Source organism: Tinamus guttatus, unplaced genomic scaffold (assembly GCF_059628265.1).
Source record: "Tinamus guttatus ecotype Peru unplaced genomic scaffold, ASM5962826v1 Tinamus_guttatus_pri_ptg000218l, whole genome shotgun sequence".
NCBI lineage: Eukaryota > Metazoa > Chordata > Aves > Tinamiformes > Tinamidae > Tinamus > Tinamus guttatus.
In genome coordinates, this window is record NW_028288752.1 from 1,288,822 (window position 1) to 1,313,348 (window position 24,527).

Below are 24,527 nucleotides of genomic sequence, written 5' to 3' on the forward strand. Positions count from 1 at the left end.
ACTGGACCTTCATTACAAAACTGAAGTTTCAAGCAAGAGATTCTTCTTTTTACTGAATATTTGCTTAGGATGTCAGAGGAGGACAGTCTCATTTTCCCCACCTCAGTCTGTCCTGGCATCTTGGACTTAGAGGGGCAGGAGAGTTTTGGTTCGCAATTAGCTAGCCTCAGCTTGAGGAAGGACAAGAGGATTTTTCCTCTCTTGTTTTTCTAGGGAGTGTTTGATGTTTCCAGATTGTTTTTAACTTGAAAGAAACAAAAGTAATAAATCCAGCAAAAGCAGAAGGCACAGAAATGAGCTGAGAATATTGAGGCATAGGTGGGTATACGTAGTACACAGCTAAATAGTATATGCTGGGGAAAAGTCTGTATTGCTTTTATAAAAGGCAACCTGGCCTCATGAACATATTCGTAACTGTTTTTTCAAAAGCCTTCTCTTAGGTGATGATAGATACCAAGTTGGCATAGTCTGTTTGGATTTCTGAAAGACTTTCAATATCGTCCCTCATGCAGGGCTTTGGAGAAAACTTGAGAGTCCTGAGCTGAGAGTCCAGAGTTCCTTGCATGGATAAATAATTATTGAAAAGATGAAATGAAAGGGGTGAGTCATCAGGTAGAAAAGAGCAGTGCTTCCTATAGGGATTGATGCTGGGACGTGTGTCATTCAATATGTTTCTAACAAACTAGAAAAATTGGTAAGGAAAGAAGCAGTGATTCTTGGAGATGTTACAAGGTTTTATCAGGTACTAAAGACAGTGCCTAACTTAAAGGATTGTGGAAAAGCAATTATGAGCCTTAAAATGGAAGAATAAATTTGTAAAGTGATGGACTTTGGGGACGGCGAAAAGGAGAAAACCATCCAGCTTTCATTTCTAAAACAGAGGGCTCTGAGCTGACCATTACTACTCAGAAAGAAGATATCTGCATTATGACAGGTAGTTCCTTGCAAAGGTCAGCTCCATGCTAAGTGCCAATCAAAAAAAACAAACCACGTTAGGGTTTATTAGGAAAGAAATCAAGGACAAACAAAGACCATCATTAAGCCATTATAGAAATCCACGGTGCATTTATATCTTGAAAGCTGTTTACAATTTTGGTCCATCCAGAGAGTCAGAAGAGTAGCAGGGAAGGCCGAGGGCCTTCAGTTGCCAGCCTGGGCAATAGTTTGACCTAGTCCGTGAATGACAAAAATGATAACTTTGATGACTTGCTGCTGTTAAATGGGATTTAGCAGACCTGCTTTAATTTTGGATTTATTTGCCCTCTTTATTCTTGACGCTTTTCTTTCTGTCCCTCTCTGCCCCCCCACCATGTCATGCTTCACCTAATGATGTACTTTTCATTCACAGCAGAGCTTTTAATTGTCATGAAGAATGTCAGCCAGTGCTGCACGTTTATGATCTTACTCTCAGGACTGCAGATACTTCTAACAGGCTGAGGACAATAGTACAGTGATGGCACAGACACAGCAGGGCGTGTGTGTGTGTGTTTTAAATCTATGAAAGGACAGATAGAAACGATTTACGCTATATTCACTTCGAGAAAAAAAAACAATTCATTTGTGTTAATGACCTCTTTTTTTCTTTTCTTCTCTCCTTGAGATTTTTTACAGTGGGAAGATGCTGAGGGATGAAAATGCATCTTGGTTCTCCAATTTCTCCTCTGCTGCCTCCTCCTTTGTGAAAGGAGGTGGAAACTGGGAAGGGATCGGCCTCCAGGAGGTGGTCATTGGACTGATACTAACCCTTATCGATCTGATCACGCTCCTGGGAAACACAGTGGTCTTCATCTGCCCAGTGGTGGAGAAGAGGCTGCGCACTGTCACCTACATGTTCATCATGTCTTTAGCCACGGCAGACTTCCTTGTCGCGTGCCTGGTCATGCCCTTTAGGTAAGAAGTTCTTGTCAGGTAAGACTTGCCTGCACTGTGTGCACAGCGTTGTTTGTTCCAGCTTTCGGCTGCTGCGAGCTGGGCTGTCTAGCAGTTGTGTGTTAATGCTTGGGGCTGAGCTCCTACAGCCCAGCTGTGTGTCTGTGGGTGCGTGGGTATGTACGCTTTCGTGCCTCACCTTCCCAGCCCAAACCTGTTGACTAGCTTCCCTTTACAATAAAAATATATGTAGAGAAACTTCCCAAGGGCTTTTCCCCCCTTTTGGCTACAGATGGGCCCTGGCAGCTCATCTAAACCAGAAGTCTAGATTTTCAGATGGCTACAGTGTGATGAGTCCTGGTTTCCAGGATCAGGGTGGCTGTTGAATGTTTTTGCATGCTCGGTTTGGGGAATGTGACTGCATTAGTGTTGATATTAAGCATGATGGCTACACTGATTCTCCTAATCCTTCCAAGGTAGGAGAAATTAGACTGCATTGTTCCCTCATCTTTGCCAGTCTAGAATGACTTTCAAAACAAGCGGAGTTGCATTCTCCACCTTTGATTTTATGCTGCTTTAACCTTATATCTTACTTTCTGGTGATGAGCAGGACGAATTAAAAAGTCCCTTACTAATGACAGAAAATGAATGATTTCAGATTGCTAAACTTGAAAGGCTATTGTAGAGTTGTTTAATCTTCATAGTTTTGTTGGCACTCAGAATTTTTATTATTCCTTCAGTCCAGTCAAAATACCGGTGGTGTTTATAGGAAAGGTTGGTGCAAAATAAATCTTTACCTGATAAGAGCGGAAAAAATGCACTGTGGAATGGGAGAGCAAATGTCATTTGATTCATTTCAGGTTTTGTCTGTATTATCAATTTGCAATGCTCTCAGATAACTGTCAGATTTGACCTGGGCAGAAAGGCCATCTCCCCTCTCTCAGGTTGTGTGAAAGTAAATATTTTATTTTAGGGTAATTTATTAAGGAGGTATTAGATAAGTACAGTATATGTAATGAAGGAAGAGACATTTCTAGAGGGCAGCTCACCCTGCTTAGGTCAGTATCTAAGGGAGCTTCACTGCATAGGTAAAATTAAGTAAAACAAATTCAGAGACTCATTAGCTAGTAGCTGGCTGGCTGCCTTGTGCTGCAAAGTGCCCATAAGTTTCTTTAAGGTGAGTGAGTGACTGCATTGTGTTTAGCATTCTTAAAGGAATCTAAAGAAGCCAAAGCTTATTTTTGCATGTTGTGTCTTAATCCTTATAGGGCTGCCTACGCTTCTGAATTTGGTACTGAAATATATTTTCCCAAAAAAAAAAAAAAAAAAAAACCTGAATTGCTAGCTCATATTGTCTGTTTTTTTTTTTTTTTTTTTTTTTTAAAAAGGGAGGGGCGGAGAGGGGGGCGGCTAATGGTGCCATTTAAACAATTTTGATTCTAAGCACTCTGAATATTTAAAAATAGGATCCAAAATCATCCATCTGTGTTTATATGGCTCTTCTCCTCACTTGATGCTGCAAATACCTGCTGGGGGCCTGAGTTCCACTAGTTGTACAGTGGTCTAACCTGCTCCCACTCTATTAATAAAGGCACTGGGAATTAAGGTAGCGAGCGACTTAACCAGGAGATGGACTAGAAGATTTTTCCCTGTATGTAGAAGAAAAATGGGATTGTTGATGGACCTGTTGGCAAGTCAGGAATGGAAAGAGCTTCCAGGTTGGCTGCCCTGTCTCAGGCTGCCCTGTGGGAAGATTGGCAAATGCTCAGAGCCAGTGAGTGGGGAACGACCTGGCTGAAGTGGCCTCAGAAGTCTGGAGCACTGCTTCCTTCCCTGCTTCAGCTGCAGGGCTAGATGGGGCTGAGCTGGGCTGCCACTGGTAACATGCTCTGCAAGGCATGGACTGGGCTTTTCTACATAGCAACCTGTTTCTTTTATTTTTTTTTCTGCCCAGAGTGGGTGCAGAAATGATCCATGAGCTACCACTGACAGCAGCACATGCTATTTTCTCCGCAGAGAAAATCTGTTTTTTTCCCCTCATGTGCTGCACAAACCAGGTCACTGCGGTAAAATGCACCATGCAGAAGAAGAACAGCAGAGGGTCAGCCCCATGAAGAAGGGCTGCACTTTGTGGCTGCCACAGTGAAGTCTTGCAAACTTTGTGGACCATTTGGTGAGGAACTGGCTCTGCCAGCTCAAATTCCTGTTGCTGCATCACCCTGCTGGGGTGCTTCTGGGTCATATCTTTCCCCAGTTCTCAGCTTCTTATCTATATTGCTCTTTTGAATTGCTGCTTGCTAGTTGTTAGCACCTTGGCTTGAGTGCTAGCACATGCCAGAAAGAAGTGTGTGTGTGTGGGGGGGAAATCCCTAGGAGCAGTTTTGGTTCAGGAAAAGTGGTTTTGCAAGAAAAGGAAAAAAAGGATTGTCACGCAGTGCTTTAATTTCGTAAGAGCAAGATTGCTGTTCTGCTCTTGGTCTGGCGTGTTCGAAGGAGCAGTTGAGCTCTGCTTAGCTTGTTGTTTAGGTACTCCAGGCAGCCCAGTGGTTTCCAGCCTGAATGTTTCTCGCTTATTCTTCTCTTTTCCAAGCATAAGTGACACACTGAGGTGAGCTCACTGACATATCATTTCTCTATCCATAAATTCCTTTTCGGTGTCTGTAAATGCCCTTTCAGTGAACAGTTTAGTAGTTTTCAGGCCCCCTGGTCTGCAAAAATGGAAGCCACCTAGGTGGACAAACAAGTTATCTAGTAGACTTCATTATTGCTTGAATTTTTGCATAGCCTAATCTTGCATAATGGGAGAGTGCCTAGGGCTGGGGCCCTTCAGCAGCACAGGAACCTCTTGATGCACTGGCAGCAATTGTTGGGCTGTGAAACAACCTCTGCAAGTAGTTTTAATAAGTTATTGCTAATTGGATGCAAACCAGGCATTGTTTTCTAACTCCTCTTACATCAAGTTGATTATTTTACTCCTCTTACATCAAGTTGATTATTTTACTCTCGCTAGATGGCAAAGCTGACCTAAGTGCACTGCAGTGCCGCTGCCGCAGCTACGCTACATTTACCACAAAGCTGTGAAGGTGCAGGGTAATTAAAGCTTTGCAGGGACAGGTAGTTACTCAACCTTCCACATAAAATCCAACCGCAGGGGTTGTTTGAGCAGCGCCCCAGTAGTTACATGAAACTGGTAAAAGGAGGAGGAAGCAAATTGCATTTAATTGAACACTGTAGAAGCGTGCAACAGCCTTCATACAACTGCCATGTGTTCCTTCCTTGGCTGCTCGCTTCTTACAGGCCCTCCCTGACTTTACTAGGCTAATTTTGGCATTTTATCTTCTTTTTGCTGGGTGTTTTCCTCACTGAGACATTTGTGAGTCAGATAATGTAAAAGACTCACAGTCATCCTCCTGGGGTTTTCTTTCTTTTTTTTTCTTCTTCTTTTTTTTTTAATATATACTCTTTCCCTCTCTCTTTTTTAACTCAAGAGTTGAAATCCTTCAGGTTTGAACCCTGAGCCCTGATGAAAGCTGAGTTTCTTGTTGCAGGGAGCATCTTCCATGCCCCAAGAATTGGGGAGAACTCATAAAGGTCTGTGATTCATAGCATTAAATCAGTCTGTTTCTGACTTTGGTTTCTCTCCGTTTTCCCTGCCAGTATCATTTATGAGGTGACAGGGATGTGGCTGTTTGGAAGGCTGTTTTGCAAGGTGTGGATCTCCTTCGACGTCATGTTCTGCACTGCATCCATCGTTACTTTGTGCTTTATCAGCCTGGACAGATACTGCTCTGTGGTGACCCCTTACCACTATTCAAGAAGGATGTCCCGTGGCAGGTGAGTGCATTTGCTTCAAGAATTTGACAGGCAACCACAAGGATGGCAAAGAGAGGGAAAAATTGGAGATGTTTCATTCTCACTGCAAAGCTCTAAGGCTTCTGTACCTATTCTACCATAGATTTTTTTTTTATGTGAGAATGACAGTTATCCATTTCAGAGTCATTACAGGTCCACGCGGTTATCTTGTTTGCAGACTTTTCACTCTGTCCCTATTCCTTACAGGCCCGGGCAAACTTAAATGAACTATGGACTGCACAAAATCTGAGGAGTGTGGTTAGAAAGATCTTAGCACCATTTAAAATTTTGCAGCTGGGAGGAATGCAGCTGGCCTGATTTGACAGTACTTCTGGGAAAGCACCTTTTGAGTTAAGGGTGGTTTCCAGAATGGGGTGGAAACCAGTGAGTGGGGCTGACTTGTGCTTGCAGTGTCTCCCTTGCTAGGCATTTCAGGGGGCGTTTTCCCTGAGGAGGAGGAATGACACCCAGAAGAACTCCTCTAACATTGCCTTCCCCCTCCTAAATCTTTAGTACTTACAAAGCGGTATTAATGTGGGGAACGTGGAGAAAACAGGATGGGTGTTTAAGCTGCTGCCACATTTCACATGTAATGTTCAAATGAGGACTGCAGGGTGGGTGGCTCTCCAGTTTGATTTCTCACCAGATTCTGTGCATCATCCCTTTACAATCCGTTTGCTACTGGCCTGTCTCACCAGAATAAGGCCCAGCCACCAGGTTTGGTGGATCCCTTTTTAAACTGTAGGTATTTAAAAGCAGAGGGGTGTTCAGGAAGTAGCCCCAGGGCAAAGGATGGTACCTCTGCATTTGGGTGTCTTTGAGTGCCCTTTTGCTGCCAGGCCTTGCGAATGTTACAGCACCCCAAGCCCCCTTGAACAAGTGCAGCTGTGGATGCTGCAGCTGCAGTCTTTGCTGCTCTGGCTACACTGCCGTTGGTGACTCACAAAGTGGGTTCAGGCTCCTTGGGAACTGTCTTTCCTCAGCTGCAGCTCGAGCAGTGTATGGTTTGCAGGGTGCCCACAGTTAACCAAAACAGGGAAGGGGGCTGTGCAGCACACCATGGAGAGCAAAGGCTGCAGTGATGCTGAGCACCTGCAGCACCCAGCAGCTCCACCCCTCTTGCAGGAAGGATCCCTAGAGGATAATATAGTAATGAGAGATGAATGCTGGAATTCATTAGAAAAAAAATCCGTGTGTTAAGGTTTAAATATTAACAAATACCTGTAAGGCCATCATTCTTCCTGGTTTCCCATCCAGCTGCGAGCTTCCCTTATACACCTGGGCTATTCTGTAAGCCGTAGATCCAGAGTACCAAGTCATTAGAGATGTTCACAGACGGTCTTAGAGACATTCACAGATGGGCTTGGTGTATCCCAGCTTTCTCTCTGCTCTGCCACTCTCAAAACCCTCTGGGACTGTTGTTCAGTGATATCCCACAGGGGTTACCATGGGGATTGAATTGTACTGGATGTTCTCATCTCAAAATAACTCGACCTTCTCCTCTCCCTTATTTTTTTCCCCTTTTGCAGGTGCATTGTAATGACCTGCATGGTTTGGGTGTACTCTTCCCTCATTTCCTTCCTTCCTGTCATGCAAGGCTGGAACGAGATCCCTGGAGTGGAGTTTGATGCAGGCAGAGAATGCGTCTTTGTCACCAACTGGATTTTTGCCATTGTAGCTTCTGCCCTTGCCTTTTTTGTCCCCTTCATGGTCATGTGCAGCATGTATTTCTTCATCTACCGGGCTTCGCGGCTCAAGGCCACGCGGATCATGTCTCAGACGCTGGAGATTCACTACCACCCCAACAGCAAGCGGCAGAACCACCTGCAGCTGGAGAACAAAGCCACTAGGACCATTAGCATTATCATTTCTGTCTTTGTGCTCTGCTGGCTGCCCTACTTTGTCCTGAATGTTTGGTTAGCTGCCAAAGGGGCTGATTCCACTAGCGCCGTCCTGGTTGATGCCTTCAAGATCATCACTTGGTTGGGTTATTGCAACTCCACGATCAACCCAATGCTCTATGCGTTCCTGAACCGGGACTTCCAGCGGGCCCTGAAGAAGCTGCTCATTTGCAGGCACAGGTCTCAGGTGGACATTGGAGAAGACATGGTTTCAATAGCCACATTTTCCAAGACTGCTCCAGACTTGGAATGTACTGTGTCGGTGCCAGTGCCTAACAGCGCTTTGAAGGGCAAACCCAAGCAATAGGGATTTGGAATCAGCTGCTGGAGGCTGTGGTGGGAACAACACAAGAACACATCTGAATGGAAGAGGAACGGGGAGGAAAATAGGGGAAGGAGAGGCTGGAACAGGGCTTGATAGTTTATTACAGCTGGGGGCGTACTACAAGATATTGCTTCATCTTCCAAACTTTTATGAATGATGAACTTTGCTATTTTGGGGCAATTTATCGTAGCTAATGAAGATAATTACTGTCTTACTATTTATCTTTTTTAATTAATATTTCCTAAGATGAATTCAAACTTCATGCTGGAAAAAAAAAAAAAAAAAGCTTGCATTGTGAACTTATTTTGCTCTGTTTATAGCCTGGTAATCTCTTACAATCGAAGGTGGGACAGCAGTTTTTTTTTTCCTGCTGAGCTTACTGTAACTCTCATGTTACAACTCAGATCATAAGTCTGATAAATTTTAACAGGTTCCCTTGTGTCAGTCTGTGAATGGGCGTTGGCAGGATGAGAGAGCAGAGTTAAGGCCTATATAAAGCCAGGGTGGACCGAGAGCTCGTGCTCGTCGGCCTGGGCTGCCTGCGCAGGGTTTAAAAGCAACGTGCTCGCTTCTGTAGCATGGAGGGGCTCCATGCTTTCACGCTTCAGACTTAGTGTTTGGCAGCATAAGAATGGTTCAGCATTGGTCATGAATGGGCAGGAGAAATACTGCGTGCTTTTTCTTTGGATGCCTTAGTAGTCTTAAATTCTACAACTTCAGGGGTGTTTTCTGTGAATTATTTATGACAAGTTGCCTTATTTATTCTGGAAAGATGGAGATGAGCTGGCCTTGCTGAAACATTTATCTGGAGCATCAACTACCCCAGGAGCTCAGAGGGGGTTACAGGTGACTGACACCAGCCAAGCAGCAGAGGTGGAGAAGTTACTGGTTAAGGGTGTGTTTTTTTTTTTCTTCACTGTGGTGCCTATACATTGATGCAGTGAGTGTAACCATATAGAGTGTTGCTGGAGAACACAGCAAGAAAAAAGGATAAATATCCTTTCCTCTCACCACTAAAACCCCAGCAACAGTGTACAGACTTCAAGCAGAAAGAAGAACAGATCACCTGTTTCAAATAACTACAGGAACACTATTATTATTCCTCAGTGCTTCACTGAGCTTTAAACAGCAGCTCCCTGGCCCTGGTTCCCTGAAAGGGAGCTGGGGAACAACTGAAGGATGACCCTGGAAAGGCAGGATTGCACCAGAACATGTCTGCAAGTATCTAACACAGGGTAAGAAAAGAGGGGCAAGTTGGTCAAAGGCCTGAGTCCTTCCACTTCCAGCATGAGGGTAGCAGGGAGGACAGACCTAAAACGGTTTAGCAGAAAGCAAGAAGCTGTTGCCTCAACTACCTCTGCTGCTGAAGACACACATGAGGAGGCGAAAGTCCTTGCTCCTTAAGAATCTGGTTCTGCAGGAGAAGAAACAGCTCCGATTCATGAAGTACATCAGCTCTTCTAGCTCCTTTAAATCCACTAAATAGTAGGAAAGGGTAAGAACCTCATGATCCTGATGTCGGACAGGATCCTTGTACCTGGCAGTCAACCCATTTTCATAAATGGGACAAGCAATCGGGTTCCAGCCCAAGAGCCATGCAGGCTGCCAGGGGGAGGGGACAGAGGTACAGGGCAGAGATACTGAGCAGTGAGTCAGGACAATGGTGTATATGAGCCTGAGATGAGAACTCCCTCGTGCAGCTGTGGTAGCCTTGGCAAAAAAAAAGGAGTTGGCAGAAAGACACATGCTCATGTCCAGGGCCACAGGAAGACAAGAGACCTGTGGCAGCCTCATAGTTATTTTCTAAATTTCCCACAGCTGCTCATAAATTAACTGGTGAATGAAACATCTGATGTTCTGATGGGCCAGAATCTAGGACAGGCACCTGAGAGCACAAGCAAGAAAATCCTGTCCAAGCAGTGGCACTCTGGCCTTACTGCAAGGCTATAAAGTGCCATTGCTTGGAGTGGCACTTCAGGCGCTGGCTGAAGTATCATAGCAGAGCACTGTGATCCCCTGAAATACCCGGCTCTAGCTTCACTTTAAGGAACTGATTTCAAAGTCTATAACTGCAAAATTTAATCTTGGAAAACGTATTGTAAAAAACAACAAAAATTTATGCGAATGTGTGAAAATTATCCCCTTTTCTTCCCCCTCTGATAACACGATTATGTCCAAGCCTCCATAATCCACACCTTAGCTTTGAGAGCTCCATCCTCCTCCAGATAGTATCTGGCTTTAGAGTGACACACATACACACACACACACACATGTCTTTACATACCATCTGCATTGGAGTAACAGAGGAAGGCAAAGCAAGTGAGATAAACTGTCTCTGCCCTGGCTACCCACAGCTGCCATCTGCAGCACACACCCCTATAGGGCTTCAACACAAGCAACTACTAGAGTTTTTTTTTTTTAATAAAAAAGTTTATTAAATCATTTAGACTTGAAAAAAGTCACAGTAATTAATGCACCCAACAATTACAGCAAGTGCATTCTGTACACCACCAACCCAAATGGATTGATTCTGTATTTTATAAATAAAAATTAACATATTTACACTGAGAAATAAAAGCATGGTATTAGGCAGTTAAATTAGCAGATTAGAACAAATGCCTACCACTTGATTTTTTTTAAAAAGTACAAATCTACAAGATTACATAGGACACGTATGACTTCATTAGGTTTAAATCATCAGAAGCACAACATTTCGTACATATTTCTTTTTACTATGGCTCTTCCAACCATTTTCTATAAACCCCCTTTTTCATGGCAAAAAGTTCCTTTTCCTTTTCTACAGGTTTATCAGTATAAAATGCATTCCCTAAGAACTACAATAGTGCGGAAATACGAAACAATTTCCTCTAATGACTGACCATGGAGAGTGACCGTATGTACAGGTGTGGTACTTTTTTGCTTTAAAAATAGTGCAATTTCCAGTTTACCCACCAGGGACAAAAATGGAGTCATAGTTTGTTTCAAAAGCATCTTCATTTCAAGAGCAAGTGATCTGGATATACACTCACTAGGCTTAGAGACTGTAATTTGCACTATAAAAATACAGTATTTTAATTCTATTTACATGTTACAGATCTCTCACTTACCCAGCAAGCTGACATTTACAGGCGTAAAAAAAAACCCAATAAACCCAAACAAAAGATAATGAAGCACAAAATTGGTAAGCACAGTAGCTGGACCCATCCACCTAGAAGAGTTTAAAATGGAATGTGAAAAGTGTAGTTACTGCCTTGCCTTGGCTGTCGGAGTAAACCAAAATCCGTCCAATGCATCTTATACATTAAACATGGCAAAAAAAGCTGAAGTAAACTATTTCCAAGATAGACATTCTGCAACACAGGATCCTTCTGCTGAACAATCCCTTTAAAGCCTGTCGAGTGGAAGAAGGGATCCTGAGGATGTTTATTTGCTTGGTTGTCTCGAATGCTTATTTCCTGATAAACTCATTGTCCGTGACCGCTGTCTCAGCACTGGTTTTGCTGGCAGTTCCAAGTCTTCAAACACAGGGTTTTCTATGATCACTGCAGCCTCTGGTCTCTCCGTGGGGCTTGGAGAGAGCATGTCCTTCACCATGGTGTACTAAAAGACAAGATGAGATGTGCTACATGAAGCAGGTCAGAAATTCCTCCTCCTTTAACGTTCCGACTTCAACTGTTGCTGTATGAACTGGAAAGCATCCCCAAGTGCTTTCTTAGTGATTTGAGAATTAATATTTCAGGACAATATTTAGAAGTGCATTAAACCTTTCAAAACATATCACTGTGCATCCACTGCCTACGTTTTTATCAAGAACTACACTGTTTGGCAGATGAAATCTGACTCAAGGTTCAATTGAGTGATAAAAACTTCACATTATTTGCTACCACAAGACTTTAAAAATCTTGTATGAAGTTTAACTTATAGGCAATTTTTAAGCATCAGGTTTAAGCTGCACTAGTTTCACAGGGTGAGATGGAGTATTCCTTGAACTATTTAGGTAGTTTGAAGATTCTTCTCAAATCTCATCACCAAAAGCACTTTCCAAAACATCTTGGAGTGAGAAACAGCGTGTCCTGCTCCCGCAGAGCCCAGCGCATTCCCCCCAGCCCCTGGAGCTGTACAGGAGGAGAGGCTGGGCTCTGAACTCCTGCACTGAAGCCACCATGAAACCTAAAAGCATCTCAGTTTTGCAGAGGTTTTTAAACCTCCTCTTTACCTGGAATGTTACCACTTTATATAGCTCTCCACTTGCAAGATCCAGTTCCTGGAGCTAGACCCCATACATCCATGATGCTACCTGTCTAGAACTCTCTGCACTTCGTGTACATGGACTCGTTGCAAGAAATCACATCAAGATTTAGGTGAAATGAGTGACAACAAGTGACAAAAGAAAGTCAGCTAATATCCTACAGTTACTGCAGTTAAACTGTGTGGCAAAAACATCGCCATGCACAGAGCCACGGAATGGCTGAGGCTGGAAGGGACCTCTGGCGATCAGCTGGTCCAACCCCACATTATAACATTCTAATTTTGAAGCATCGTAAAATACTGGACAGAGAAATGCATCTTAAAGACATGAAAGCTAAAACTTCTGCTTTTTTTACTTGCAAGACAACGGAAAAACAAATCAGAAAAAGCTAAAATTACGAGCATCAGATATACTTACCTCTTGTGCATACTTCTGAGTGAACAATGATGGGAACTTCAAATTTCTGACATCACTTAAGGTCTGTAAAATATTAAGAAAAGCACTTAATTCTTCCAAAATACCATTTCCAACAATGTATTCTTATTATTTTTCAAAAGTATCCAAACTATGCAAACTAATAATCCTGATAAAGGAAAGGCTTTCTTTTAATTATCGTTTTCGTGGTTCAAACTACAATGTATTTAAATGTTCACACTACTGTTTCCCTATGGATGCAGTTACAAGAGCTCTGGTCTTCGCAATTTTAGAGCGTCCAGATGCACAGACTCTTGCTTTCCCACTTCGGCTCAGCGAGGTCAGCGCTGCACCACCTGTAACCAAGATCTCCTGAGTGCAGAATGGAGATGCAGGCAATGCCAGGCTCTCTCTTGGCACTGTAATCCCCAAGCTGCTAATGGGCTCACAGCAGATCTATCAGCGGTTTCAAAGGCAGCTCAAGCGGCCCATTTGTGTGTCCCTACAACAAAGCTGCTCTCCATTAGTCACTGTTCGTGACAAGCACATTGGCTCCATCTAGTGACAGTGCCTCACACGTTCAACTACAGAATTTGCAGCAAGCTATTGACATAAATTACGTGATTTACAGCAAGCCATGACCCGCTTTGGCATGCATGCTTCTAGTCCAGAAAGACAATATTTAGTACTCTACATTTTTTAAGAAGTATCCCCTTCACAAAAAATAAAAGGCATAAAATAAATAATTTTGAAAGAATAAAATAATTCTGAAGTTAAACTCAATCTATTATTATTTTGCTGAAAGCATAAGCTGATCATTGCAGTCACAGCCACACTTCTGAGAAAGATAAAATTGAGTTCTGTGCCAATAAATAGCTCAAAAAAACCCAAACTTCTTTTTTACCAATCTATCTGAAATCTGATCTGTTTTCAAACATCTTATCTGAAAACAATCTGCGCTGCCACAGACTAACCGCTAACAGCCTGAGGCAGAGAGGCATCTTACATTTCTCCTCTGGGAATTTTTCTGCTTACCAGACACTCCGAGGATTTGCTGCACTGCCTGGTCAAGCCCGGAAGAAAAATTATTGGGAATTTGAGGTAATTTAGGATTCATTTTCCTGATTACTTTGCTTTACTTCTATACTCAGGGCAGACATTGGAAGGGCAAAGCTCTTGCAGTCACCGCTGCGTAAGATCTTGATGATCAAGGAAAACCCTGGGGCATATGTTCCAGGCAAATTATTTTAATTTGGGGAAATATAGGGAAATTTAAGCTGTTTTCAGTCCAAGTTAAGCAACTTCAGTCCTCTAGAATATGCTCCTTTGTGTCATTTAAATCTAGAAGGCTTTAACAGAAGAATGCAAGACCAGCAGATATGAAGCACTCGGTCCAGCTGGTTTCATGGTTTTGTTCAAGATGTTTTTACATCTCTGCAAAAAAAGAGCCTGTCCTTACATTGAAACGCCAAACATATCCCAGTGACAAATACAAGTTATAACAATTCTCTCCTCTTTCATGGGTAGGTCATTGATCACAATGTACAAGAAAAACAGGCTGTAGCCCTTGCTCCTCTGTATGAACTTGTTCCAGATGGCAGAGATGGATTTCACATGTGTTCTAATAGCAGAGAAAAATAATAATGTACCACCAAACTTCCCAAATTCACAGCTGATGCAACGAGAGGTCATTTTATTACTGGGTAGATGGTGCTTTAAGAGGAGCAAGACTCAGCCAAGACTTGCTATTAGCAAAGCTAATGGCAACTTCCACTATATGTTTTGAGTGACAAAGCACTGGATGGGCAAAGGAGGAAGGAATGGCAAAAACTCAGCATGGGTCAAATTCTCCAATGAAAAACAAACTGATAGGCTTAAAGCCACAAGTGTATTTGTTGCTGAGGTCCTGTGTGTCGTAGTTCAACAGTTTCTCTTACTTGGCTTGACAACAGTGTAAATTTGTAAAGAAATCAGGGCCTCAACTGAACTGCACACGCTAGCAAGACTGCAATTCATTCCCGATCTGTACAAAGCTGAAAAAGAAGCTGTCCTTCTAATTTCAAAAATAGAGCCAAGAAGAAGCTCTTGCAAATGCTTTTCCAAGCGAATGGAGATTTTATACAAGAGACCAAACAGCAGATAATCCTTGGTAAAACACGGTACCTACCCTGACCCTCTCCATCTGTGTGCTGAAGGGGTAAAGCAGCTCAAAGAGAATCAGCCCCAAAGAAAAGATATCCACTTTGTGCGAATAGGTGTTCCCATAGATCTGAAAATCCAAAATTAGGGTTAGGTCAGTCAAAGTCCTTACTGCACGGAAGGACACGGTGTGATCAAACCCCACTCGGCCAACCCACGAAGTGCCTGGTTCTGTGCAGAGCCAGGGCAGGTTTTCTATCAGCCTCTGGGCGCGCAGCCAGGCTTCACCAAGGGAGCAAGAACCAGCCGAGCGCCTGACCATCAGCTCCCCTTGGCAGGTACGACTGCCAGGTAAAGTGTTTCAGCTTCAGTCTCGTGTGCCACAGCGTGTTCTTTCTCATCAACCCTGAATTCGTTATATAGTTTGTCTTCTCTTAGCAGTAACAGCAAGATTAACTAATCAATGCACCTAAGCAGAAATCATTAGCCAAACACTTTTTTGCTGTGATAAATATACACCTATTAAAAATATTAATTTGGGAATTCAGTTTAGGTCAAAATTTTACCTTGATGGTTACAATAAAAGAATTTAAGTAACCCGATTGCAACAAGTCACTACATAGAAAGAGTGCCTGATGTGTGAGCTCCTGGGGATCCACACAGCTACCAGGCCTGCTGGAGCAGAGAGCACCAACCTGTTCGGGGCTCATGTAGAGCTTGGTCCCTACTTGTCCCGTGTGTCTGGCGTAGGCCGGCATTGGCGTGAGGACCGATTCCTCCTCCTCGTCTTGGTCCATAGCAGTTACCAGTCCAAAATCCCCGACCTTTACTATGTCATCCATGGTGAAAAATATATTGGAAGGCTGAAAAAAAAATCAATAAAGAAAGAGAGAGAAAAAAAAAGCAAGTAACTAACAAGTCTCAAGGTCTCAGTACACAGAGCATTTTGTTCTAATTCAGCTAAAAATTTCTAATTAAAGATCACATTAGCAAGACAGGCTGAGAATCCCAGCTATTCAGGAAAACAGAATTATTCCACAATAACCAGTGTCCTCCTTGAATCTCAGACTGCTCATCTCTTGCCTTCCTGTAGAGGGTTACCAACACCACAGGAGCCTGCAAAAATAACATCTCTAGGAAAGAGCAGCACCAAGTCACCCCGTTCGCCATCACACACATGGCAAATTCCCACCTCACGCTGCAGTTCTTACTCCTAATCATTTATTCTGATCTCCGAGCGTTACAGGCACCCACAAAATCTTTAATTGGCTTACAGCATATACCATCTTTACTTTAAATTATAGATATATCGAAAGTCTGGGAACAAGGTCCACTCCTTGCTTGTACTGAGTGGCCCTGGGGGAAGAGCTTCTACCCAACGGAATTAAAAGTTTATGAACTTTGCAGTCACAAGAGCAGCAACACTGACACCCTGGCTTTAACCCTGCTTTAGCTTGCTTGCCACATACCACCCTCTTTGCTTTAAACTATGGCAATGGACACTGACATTGAGGGAAATGCACACAGAAGCACTCGGAAATGCTTTCAGAACTGAAACGTGCAAGACACAAACGTCTCCACGAAGGATTTAGAGGCTACAAACTTCATCTCCGTTCCCTCCCCTTCCAGCGCACACACAAACCAGGAAGATGCCTCTTGCTTCGCAGAGAAACCCACGGTCTGTGCCCGGCCTCCCCTCGCGCACAGGGCTGCTGCAGACCGGGGAGAGCGGAGCTCCCGCAGCCCCAGCGGAGCGCGGCCGGCAGCAACGCGCTCTGAAGCGAGGCAGGCGCCCTCAGCTGGGACTGAAATCAGGAAAATACAACCCATTTCCAGTTTAATTATCTTAGCTTGTGCACAAAGAAATTTCAGATTCTTCCATCACAGTAAAAATTCCCAGGTTTCCACATAAATGAAGGATGTAATCACACATCTGGAAGACTACTGTTCAATTCAATTAAGGATGCTAAAAAGCGGCTTTTTGTCAATCCTTTGATATCTCATTTGATCCAACATGTTTTTTTGAGCTGCCAAAGCACGGCTGACAGCTCATTCTGGGAATAACAGCCAATCCACCTGACAGACATAATTATTTTACTCTCTTTCAAAGAATTAGAAGCACAACCCATCCAGTTGCTTACCTACTTGCCTAAATTCCTACTGTCTTGTCACTAAGCTATCTCTGATGAGGGGGAGCCTAATGAATATATCTCAGTGTGTTGTTAATTTAACAATTCTTTTTAAATAAATCTTTGACTCTTTCAATATACAGGCATTCAAAGCTATTTTCACACAGGTCCAACCAGCTCTCACTGGTGCCAATGGGAACAAGAAGAGCTACAGTAGAGCTAGACAGAGGTTAGCAGAGGAAAACCAGATTCACACATTCATGTATTAGAGCTGACAAACAAAATTAGAAAATTAGATGAAACTTCTTCCAAGGAGCTCCTGAAAACAAGAAAAAAACCCCTACTAGCCGTTATTTTGACCAAATTAACAAATCATAGACAAATAAACCTCTAGGATATAAGAATAATGTCTACACATGCACAGGAAGTTTTCTGAACCCTGGAAGTTGCTCATTTGGGGAGATTCTTCCAAGTTGTTTATACCAAGTAAACAAAAACCCTCTTGTTCATCTTCCTGCCAACACTGAACTTTTAAGATGTTCCAACAAAACTCCACATAACTGCTGATTGACACCAATGTAGCTTTAAGCCAAGATCTACATAACTTTGCAGAAGAGTGACCCCAGCAAAGACTCTGCAGAGTTTCCAGGCACTGTATTGTTAAGAAATGCTATTAATTAGCATGTCTAGCAACATATTAATATATGGATTAAATTACTTGTCTGCTAGGTTTCTCAAGCACTAAAGATTTTCATATAGTTTGGGTTCAAGGTAACTACTTAATGCTGATGTGAAAAGAAAATACTTGGATAGGTTATGAGTTTTTCCAACTTTAGCATGTGCTTTTAGTGTTATCGAACTTTTATTCCCCTTTTAACAGACATACCTGACACGGTATTTTAATCTTTTGTTTCTACTGATACCAAATGTTTATCATCTGAGGAGCTCCAACACAGCTGTTGGCATTTCAGTATCTGCTCCACTGAGGTGGGTATTAATGCTCCCCCAAACAGAAATGGTAACTGCCTCTCCAGGACTTGACAAGAGTAAAGAACTGCAGCCCTCAGCGATGTTATATGAGACTATCTGCATCATGACTCCTACTTGGTTCGTGGTAAATCTGTAGATTTTGGTCACTGGTAACAGTGACACTTCCAATACTAGGTTTCAGCAAGATAAGGCAACACAGAAGAGGTATAAAATCCAGTAAGTTACTCCTATTTCAACTATCTCAAATGCCAGAGCTAAAAGCAAACAACTTTCCTGTGCTGTAGAGCACTCATTACTGGTCTTAACACGCTGCACCTTATCACACATTAAAAAGATTACAGCAGTCAGCACTGACTTAGGAATTCAGCTGCAGAACAGCTCACATGTCAGTCCTACAGTACTAATGCATTACTTTTGATTTCTGTAAGCATGATTAACACTGCTGCTCTTAGGCAATATCGCTACAGAAAGAGTAAGGAGAAAAATAAAGAATTATCTGGTTCACACCAAACAGAAATTTCACACTAGGAGCTTTCTTTGCCGTATAGCTCAGCAATGAACAAATCTGTAAAAGCACAAACCAGAATTAAAAACGCCGTAACAAATGAAGCAGATCCATGGCAGGTACAAGGGGTCTTGCCGTAGGAAGAGTTGAGTTGTAATGATAAATGATGAATGCTGACTTCCTGGAGCACCCACTTCCAAATTATTGTAAAAATATCAGACTTTGCTTTTGCAACACCCATTCGGAGGTAACCAATACTGTCAAATATCTTAGTAGGCTTTCTCTCCAATGTCATGTTATCCCCACATTTTTTATATATATGTGTTACCTGTAATCACATGATTTCTCAGTTTAAAGCAGAACCTAAAATTGAGCTGAGAGGCAGTCAAACATGCAATTGCTGATCCCCAAGTTAGTAATGCAGTAAGCAGGCAGCTACTCTGTGCTGCCATCTGAATCAGTCCCTGCGCTTCAGGAATTTTACAGCAGCAGAGACTTGCGTGTGACAATTTGGGCACAGATAATTCAATTGCCATAGCTCCAAAGATAATCTCACAGCAGCAAACCAGAAAATATTTGTCAAAAGGACACAGCCAGTGATCACAGTTACAGTTAGAGCTTGGAAAATTCAGGCATTCAGTGACGTTCATGCAAATAGAGAAAACATTTCCTACAATATTCCACCAATACAAACCTTGAGATCCCTGTGCATTAATCCTTTGCTGTGCAGAAAGTCAACTGCTTCGGCTATCTGCAGAAATATCTGCAGACACTCTGTCCTTTCCCTCTCCTCTATCATGCATCTTCTGCTCATCCAGTCTTTAAGGTTCTCTTTCCTGCAGAGCTGCATTTGGATGTAAAGATACACTTTGGGAGAGGTGGGTTTGACCTTTTCCGTTGTATTTTTAGAAAAGTCCAGGCTTAAACTTGTTGGCCTTGGTGGAGAAATTGAGAGGGGACTTCCTGAAGCAGATTTCCTGTCACTGGACTCCTTCGTATTTGTAGGCTTATCCTCAGAAACACTTTCATCATGTGAAACATCAACTTTATCCTCCTTACTGGAAGCATTCCCGCAGCCAGAATCTTCAAACACAATCGAGGACGACGTCCCTTCCCTCAGGTGTACCGCAGGGATAGCTGCAGGGCACATTTCAAAGGAATGACCCAGCTGGGTGGTGTTGATGGTACTGTCTTCCACATCACAGCCCATAAGAACACTGTCCTGCAGGTTTAATAGGGGATCTTTGGACTGGTGCAAGTCCCTGTTGTCCGTGGCAGAAAATTCCAGAGGAGAAAACCGGCTTTCCAATGAATCAGACTGTCCGCAGGATACCCCCACGGAAAAGGACCCTACTCTCTCAGATGAAGTGGCAATAACTTCAACATATTCTTTTGCAGAGAATGGCTCTGTTCTGATCTTAAATGATGGAACATCCATTGGACTGGGAGAACTGAGTGGCCAATCGGTGCTAAAAAAAGGAACGGAAAAAAAGGAACAGACAGATCAACACTGTAGAACTTCACCTCACCATAAATGAATTTTCAGAAGACTATGTTTAAACTACTGCTTGCTTTGAGAACAGAAGGCATCCTGACATAATAGCAAATGACTCTGAGGGGGGAAATCACTAGTAACCAGAATTCAGCATTATTTCTCTCAGTGAGGATTATGTTTTCTCATTGAGATAAATGTATTGTGCTAAATATCTCATGAACGATAAAAGAAAATTTAGCAAACCCTACTCCCTGCCTCCCTCTGTGCAATCAGGTTTATCTTCAGCTCAAAATATTCACTTCTTTTTAACATTTATTGCCACGTTGGAAGAGTTAGAGCTGTGAAATGTTAATTCAATCCCTGAAAATAAAGGTCAATGTATTCCAAAAATTCTTAGGCATTTTAAGATGTTACTATGAGATCACTATATAGTCTCATATTAAGCCTCCTTCCTTCCTTGACACCTTAAACTGCTGCTAACATAAATTCACTTTTTTTCTTCACTTTCAATACCCTCTTAATCTTCTCTTTTACTTAATTTTCTGTTTTTAACCTAATTCTACCATGCACTATAAATCACCCACATAAACCAAGACAACAAACTGGAGGACAGCAGAAACACAGAACAAAGATGACAGAAATAACAAATCTCAGTAACAACGCCCGATCTTCTACCCTTCTTTCCTTCCAAAGAAGGAAAGTTAAATGAAGACCTATAGCATGTTCCCCACCCTTTAAAAGGGCCTTTACACACCCTTAATTATCTATTATCTCTTTCCTGACTGATGTCTCCATCTTCTTGGATAGTCAACCAGTTCTCTCATTCTGTTGATGAACTTCACCATTGCAACATTCAACTGCTACAAAAATTCCATCGTGTCATCTCATGAGTGAGTTACCTTTCATCCTTTAGCCACTGCTCATCCATCTTCTCCTGCCATTGCTCCGGCGGCGCCTCCAACCACGCGTTGAAATACCGGACAATCCCTGGGTGCTCCAGCTTAGCCAAGGCCTTCACTTCCCGCATCACCTTCTCACGAGCCAGCTCCCTAGGGATTTGGGTGAGGAGGAGGAAAACAGAGGGACCAGGTCACACCAAGCAACAGCACAGAAAGGAAATTTCTGCAACGGAATTTAACCAAAGCTAGTCCAGTGTAAAGCAGGCTGGTAGCACTGTTCTTCACACCAAGAGACAGATCTGCCTTCAATTCCCCAGAATAACTCCTTCAGGTTAGAAGTGTGGGGGAGCAGCATATGCTCATAACGGCTAATTATTTAGTCATCTCTTTTCAAAAAATTATGGGCAACAAAAACTTAGAAGAAAAACTTCACCTTGCTCTCAGTTCTTTACAAGGATAGGAAAATGGCAATATTCTAGCAGGGATGTAGAAGACACTGACACAAAAGATGACAGACCATTATACCTCAGTGTTAATTACACCCTTCTTTAATTGGCAGAACTTTTGGAGACTGTGTAAAGACTATCTCCATTTTACAGGTAGAAAAACAGGTAGCCTGGTATCCTACAAAAACTCTCTTCATGAGACTATAACTGGTTCAAATCAAGTCAAAAGAGCTTTATTTAATGAATTTTAATGTTATAGGCTTGGAAAAGAAAAAAGCAGGCTACCTTAGTTTTTTGAACAAAATCTTTATCTTAAATAATCATAGTTATTTAACACATTTAAAAAATCGTAATTCTAGATTTGATAGCTTTACCCCCTCCCTCTACTGGCCTGCCTGTTGCTGTTCTAACTCGAGATTTCCAGAAGCAGTGTCTCCCATCTCCCACTAAAAGGAAGTGCTGCAAGCTCTGTGTAGGGGAATTCAGCAGCATGGCTTGACCACCTATGACTGAAAGAAAAGGTAAGGGTTGTGGGACCAGAAAATGAAACAAATGGACAAATGGAGTCAGAAAAGCTGAAGAGGGAGGGAGGAAAAAAAAGGATGGAATAGGAGAGGTAAAGAGAGGAAGGAGAGAAGCAAATTAACAGTGCTACAAATCACTGGTCCTGTTATCAAAGGCTTTATTCATCTAGGCAATCAACGGAGCTCCCGTGTAGCCGTAACATCCTTTCGAGTGTCCTGCTATGCAAGTATTTTAGCCAAGCAGGTCACCCTTCTGCTGTGATTACATATGGCAAATTCTCAATGCCAAAACTCAATCAGCCCCCCAGTAAAATGTATGTTATTCATCCTAACGTAATAGTATCTGGAAATTAATTCAGGAGCAGATGGTTCAGTGTAGGATTGGTTTCCACAACTCATTACTTTGTCTGTATCTCAAACTCATTCATTACCTGTTAGGCAAACGGATCCTTTTGATAGCATAATTGCAGTCATCTACTTTATTTTTGGCTTCAAAAACAACTCCAAAACCTCCACGACCCAGGCACTGAATTGGTTCAAAATCTGTCAGATATCTGGCAGGAGAGAGAGTGTCACAGAGGGGCAGGAAAAGGGAGGGAGGATAGTGGAGAGAAATGCATTAGTAAGGGATACTCATAATGGGATACCCATTTTCCTTTTCTAAGGGTGAAATATTTCTCTACAGGCAAAACATGCTGCGTGACTTCCAGCATTTCTCTGGTCTTTTTGCCGTGCTCAGCCACTGATGTAATCGGGGGGTTGGTTGTTTATGAAATGGACAGTTGCTGATTACACACTTATGCGGTGTCTGTCATGTTCCCAGCAAGACTCCTTACAGCAGCACATAATAAATGGAAGAAGCTTTTAGGATTATTAGGTTGGGTGCTTACTGTCAAGATGAGAGGTGTTTAGCCTAGGTTTCTATCCTCATAACTAGATGGTGACAGCCAAGCATCTAAATCACAAACTGCCTTAAAAATTGCCCCCTCTCAAGCATTTTTGCTACTAGCTCTTCCGTGCATCTTTTTTGAAACATCACTGCTTTTATATCTCATAACCCTTCTTATTCTTCCTCATTCTTATTTCTCTAGTTCACAGCTTCAGCAAGTTGCAAGTGGCTTATGGCCATATTTTCTTCAAATACCAGTGACATATGCCTAGAAAGTCTTTTGCCTTAACCAATCTCCTTTAAAAGAGCGCAAAGGACTGTTTCAAATATATTCTACTCATTTTGCTCATAAAATTTCAGATGCTTCCATCTCCAATTCCTCAAACAGAAACAGGACAGGCACTGAGGACCTCAAGGGTCAATTTTCCATTTCAGTGAGAAATATAAGCACAATTCCAAACACAGGCATCCTGAAGCCTCTCAGCGACTGCTCAGTGATTGCCATCCCATTGGCAGCGTGGTGGCAGGGTTGTGTGTTGCATTTGACACTTATTCTACGTAGTCTGAGAACACTAGTAGGAATCAACAAGTACAAACTCGCCGGGTAAGGTTAGTTCTCACCCCGACCAAAACACTTTAGCAGTCTTGTTGAATTGTGGTTACTTGAGCTCACCTTGACACGTATCCAGAGTTCTTGACATCATTCCAGCTGCTCTCTTTAACATCTCCACATGTGGACTCATATTTACTGTCAGTCTGACACTGTGTTTCAGATTCCTTCCGCAGCTACCAAAACAACAAAAAGTCCTTACTGCCTGAGATCAATTTGTACCTTTACATATGACATTAAATCACTTCTGTGTAATTCAGATATTGTTGAAGCAATCTATTTGCTTGCTGCAGCAGTTAAGCGACTTGTACACAGCAGCTGACAGCTTTCACAAATACATTAAATAAGAAATACAATAAATATAGGCTTTTGATTTTGCTATTTCATTAGTTATTAACTTATTAACACTACTCACTGAAAACCAAAAGCAAAGTCTAGAATAATGCCTTCTGTATTTAGGACTGAAAAAGGTACTTACTCTGCTGTGAGGATGGGGATGAAAAAGTTTGCGTACAATAAAAGTTGTGGCCACGATGCAGAATACAATAGTGCCAACTATTTCTTTCCACCAGTGAAGCAGAAGAACAGGATCTTTTTTGCGAATATTCTTGTAATTCATATCCTCATAAAATCTAACGGTGATCTGGGTGCTACGTTTATTTCTTTCTCTCTTGTAGTAAGGTAAATAATAACCGTTATCTGCACAGGAAAGACACAAGGAGGGAATAGATTAACTTGTGGGTAACTACAAGCAATTCTGTCTTGTTATTATTTCGGAATAGACGCAGAGTATTCTTGTTTGCATGTCCTATGATTTTTTATATAGCTCATTCCATAGCTGAATTCGGGTATTCAAAGCTGTGGACTTTGAATGGACTTTGAACTATGCCAAGCTAGGTCTCCAGTCACAGTTTATTGCTGAGGCCTGACCACTGAAAGACTCAGCACAGGAAGTCAGCCACATAGCAAAGCCATACAGCAAGGCTGAACCTCTAGCAACGTTAGCAAATTCTGGGGAAAAAATCTAAAAAAATCCACCACAAAAAGATCAAAACAACAATAAAAATCAACTTTTTTCACTATGTACAGCTACTACTGGCAATGACAGTACACACAAAACCTCTGCAGTGGCAACTTCTGGCAATGCAAAGTGCTCTGTGTAGCAGTGACAGCTCATGCAATGCAATTTGGAAATCCTAGTTTGGAAATCCTAATAATTTCCTGCTTCATTAAATGTTAAAAGGGCTATATATTTAAAATCAAACACACGGGCATTCATTGAATTTCACAG

General features: G+C 42.3%; 2 protein-coding genes across 2 annotated transcripts in view; one reads left to right on the forward strand and one right to left on the reverse strand.

The window, feature by feature from the left end:
* The first annotated feature begins 1,608 nt into the window (after nucleotides 1–1,608).
* On the forward strand, nucleotides 1,609–8,172 carry LOC104567782 (histamine H2 receptor). Its single transcript, XM_010214634.2, has 3 exons — nucleotides 1,609–1,890; nucleotides 5,527–5,703; nucleotides 7,251–8,172. Exons 1-3 carry the CDS (start codon nucleotides 1,619–1,621, stop codon nucleotides 7,927–7,929), a joined length of 1,128 nt encoding a protein of 375 aa, XP_010212936.2. The 5' UTR covers nucleotides 1,609–1,618; the 3' UTR covers nucleotides 7,930–8,172.
* A 2,324-nt stretch (nucleotides 8,173–10,496) lies between these two features.
* Nucleotides 10,497–24,527, reverse strand: part of EIF2AK3 (eukaryotic translation initiation factor 2 alpha kinase 3) — a 42,502-nt gene continuing 28,471 nt past the window's right edge. The window contains exons 9-17 of the mRNA XM_088524964.1: nucleotides 23,715–23,935; nucleotides 23,300–23,412; nucleotides 22,169–22,291; nucleotides 20,768–20,917; nucleotides 19,068–19,842; nucleotides 15,445–15,612; nucleotides 14,778–14,879; nucleotides 12,614–12,676; nucleotides 10,497–11,547 (exon numbers count right to left, since the gene is read on the reverse strand). Of these exons, the coding sequence (XP_088381090.1) occupies nucleotides 11,371–11,547; nucleotides 12,614–12,676; nucleotides 14,778–14,879; nucleotides 15,445–15,612; nucleotides 19,068–19,842; nucleotides 20,768–20,917; nucleotides 22,169–22,291; nucleotides 23,300–23,412; nucleotides 23,715–23,935 (1,892 nt within the window). The 3' untranslated portion in view covers nucleotides 10,497–11,370. The remainder of the gene's footprint in view (nucleotides 11,548–12,613; nucleotides 12,677–14,777; nucleotides 14,880–15,444; nucleotides 15,613–19,067; nucleotides 19,843–20,767; nucleotides 20,918–22,168; nucleotides 22,292–23,299; nucleotides 23,413–23,714; nucleotides 23,936–24,527) is intronic.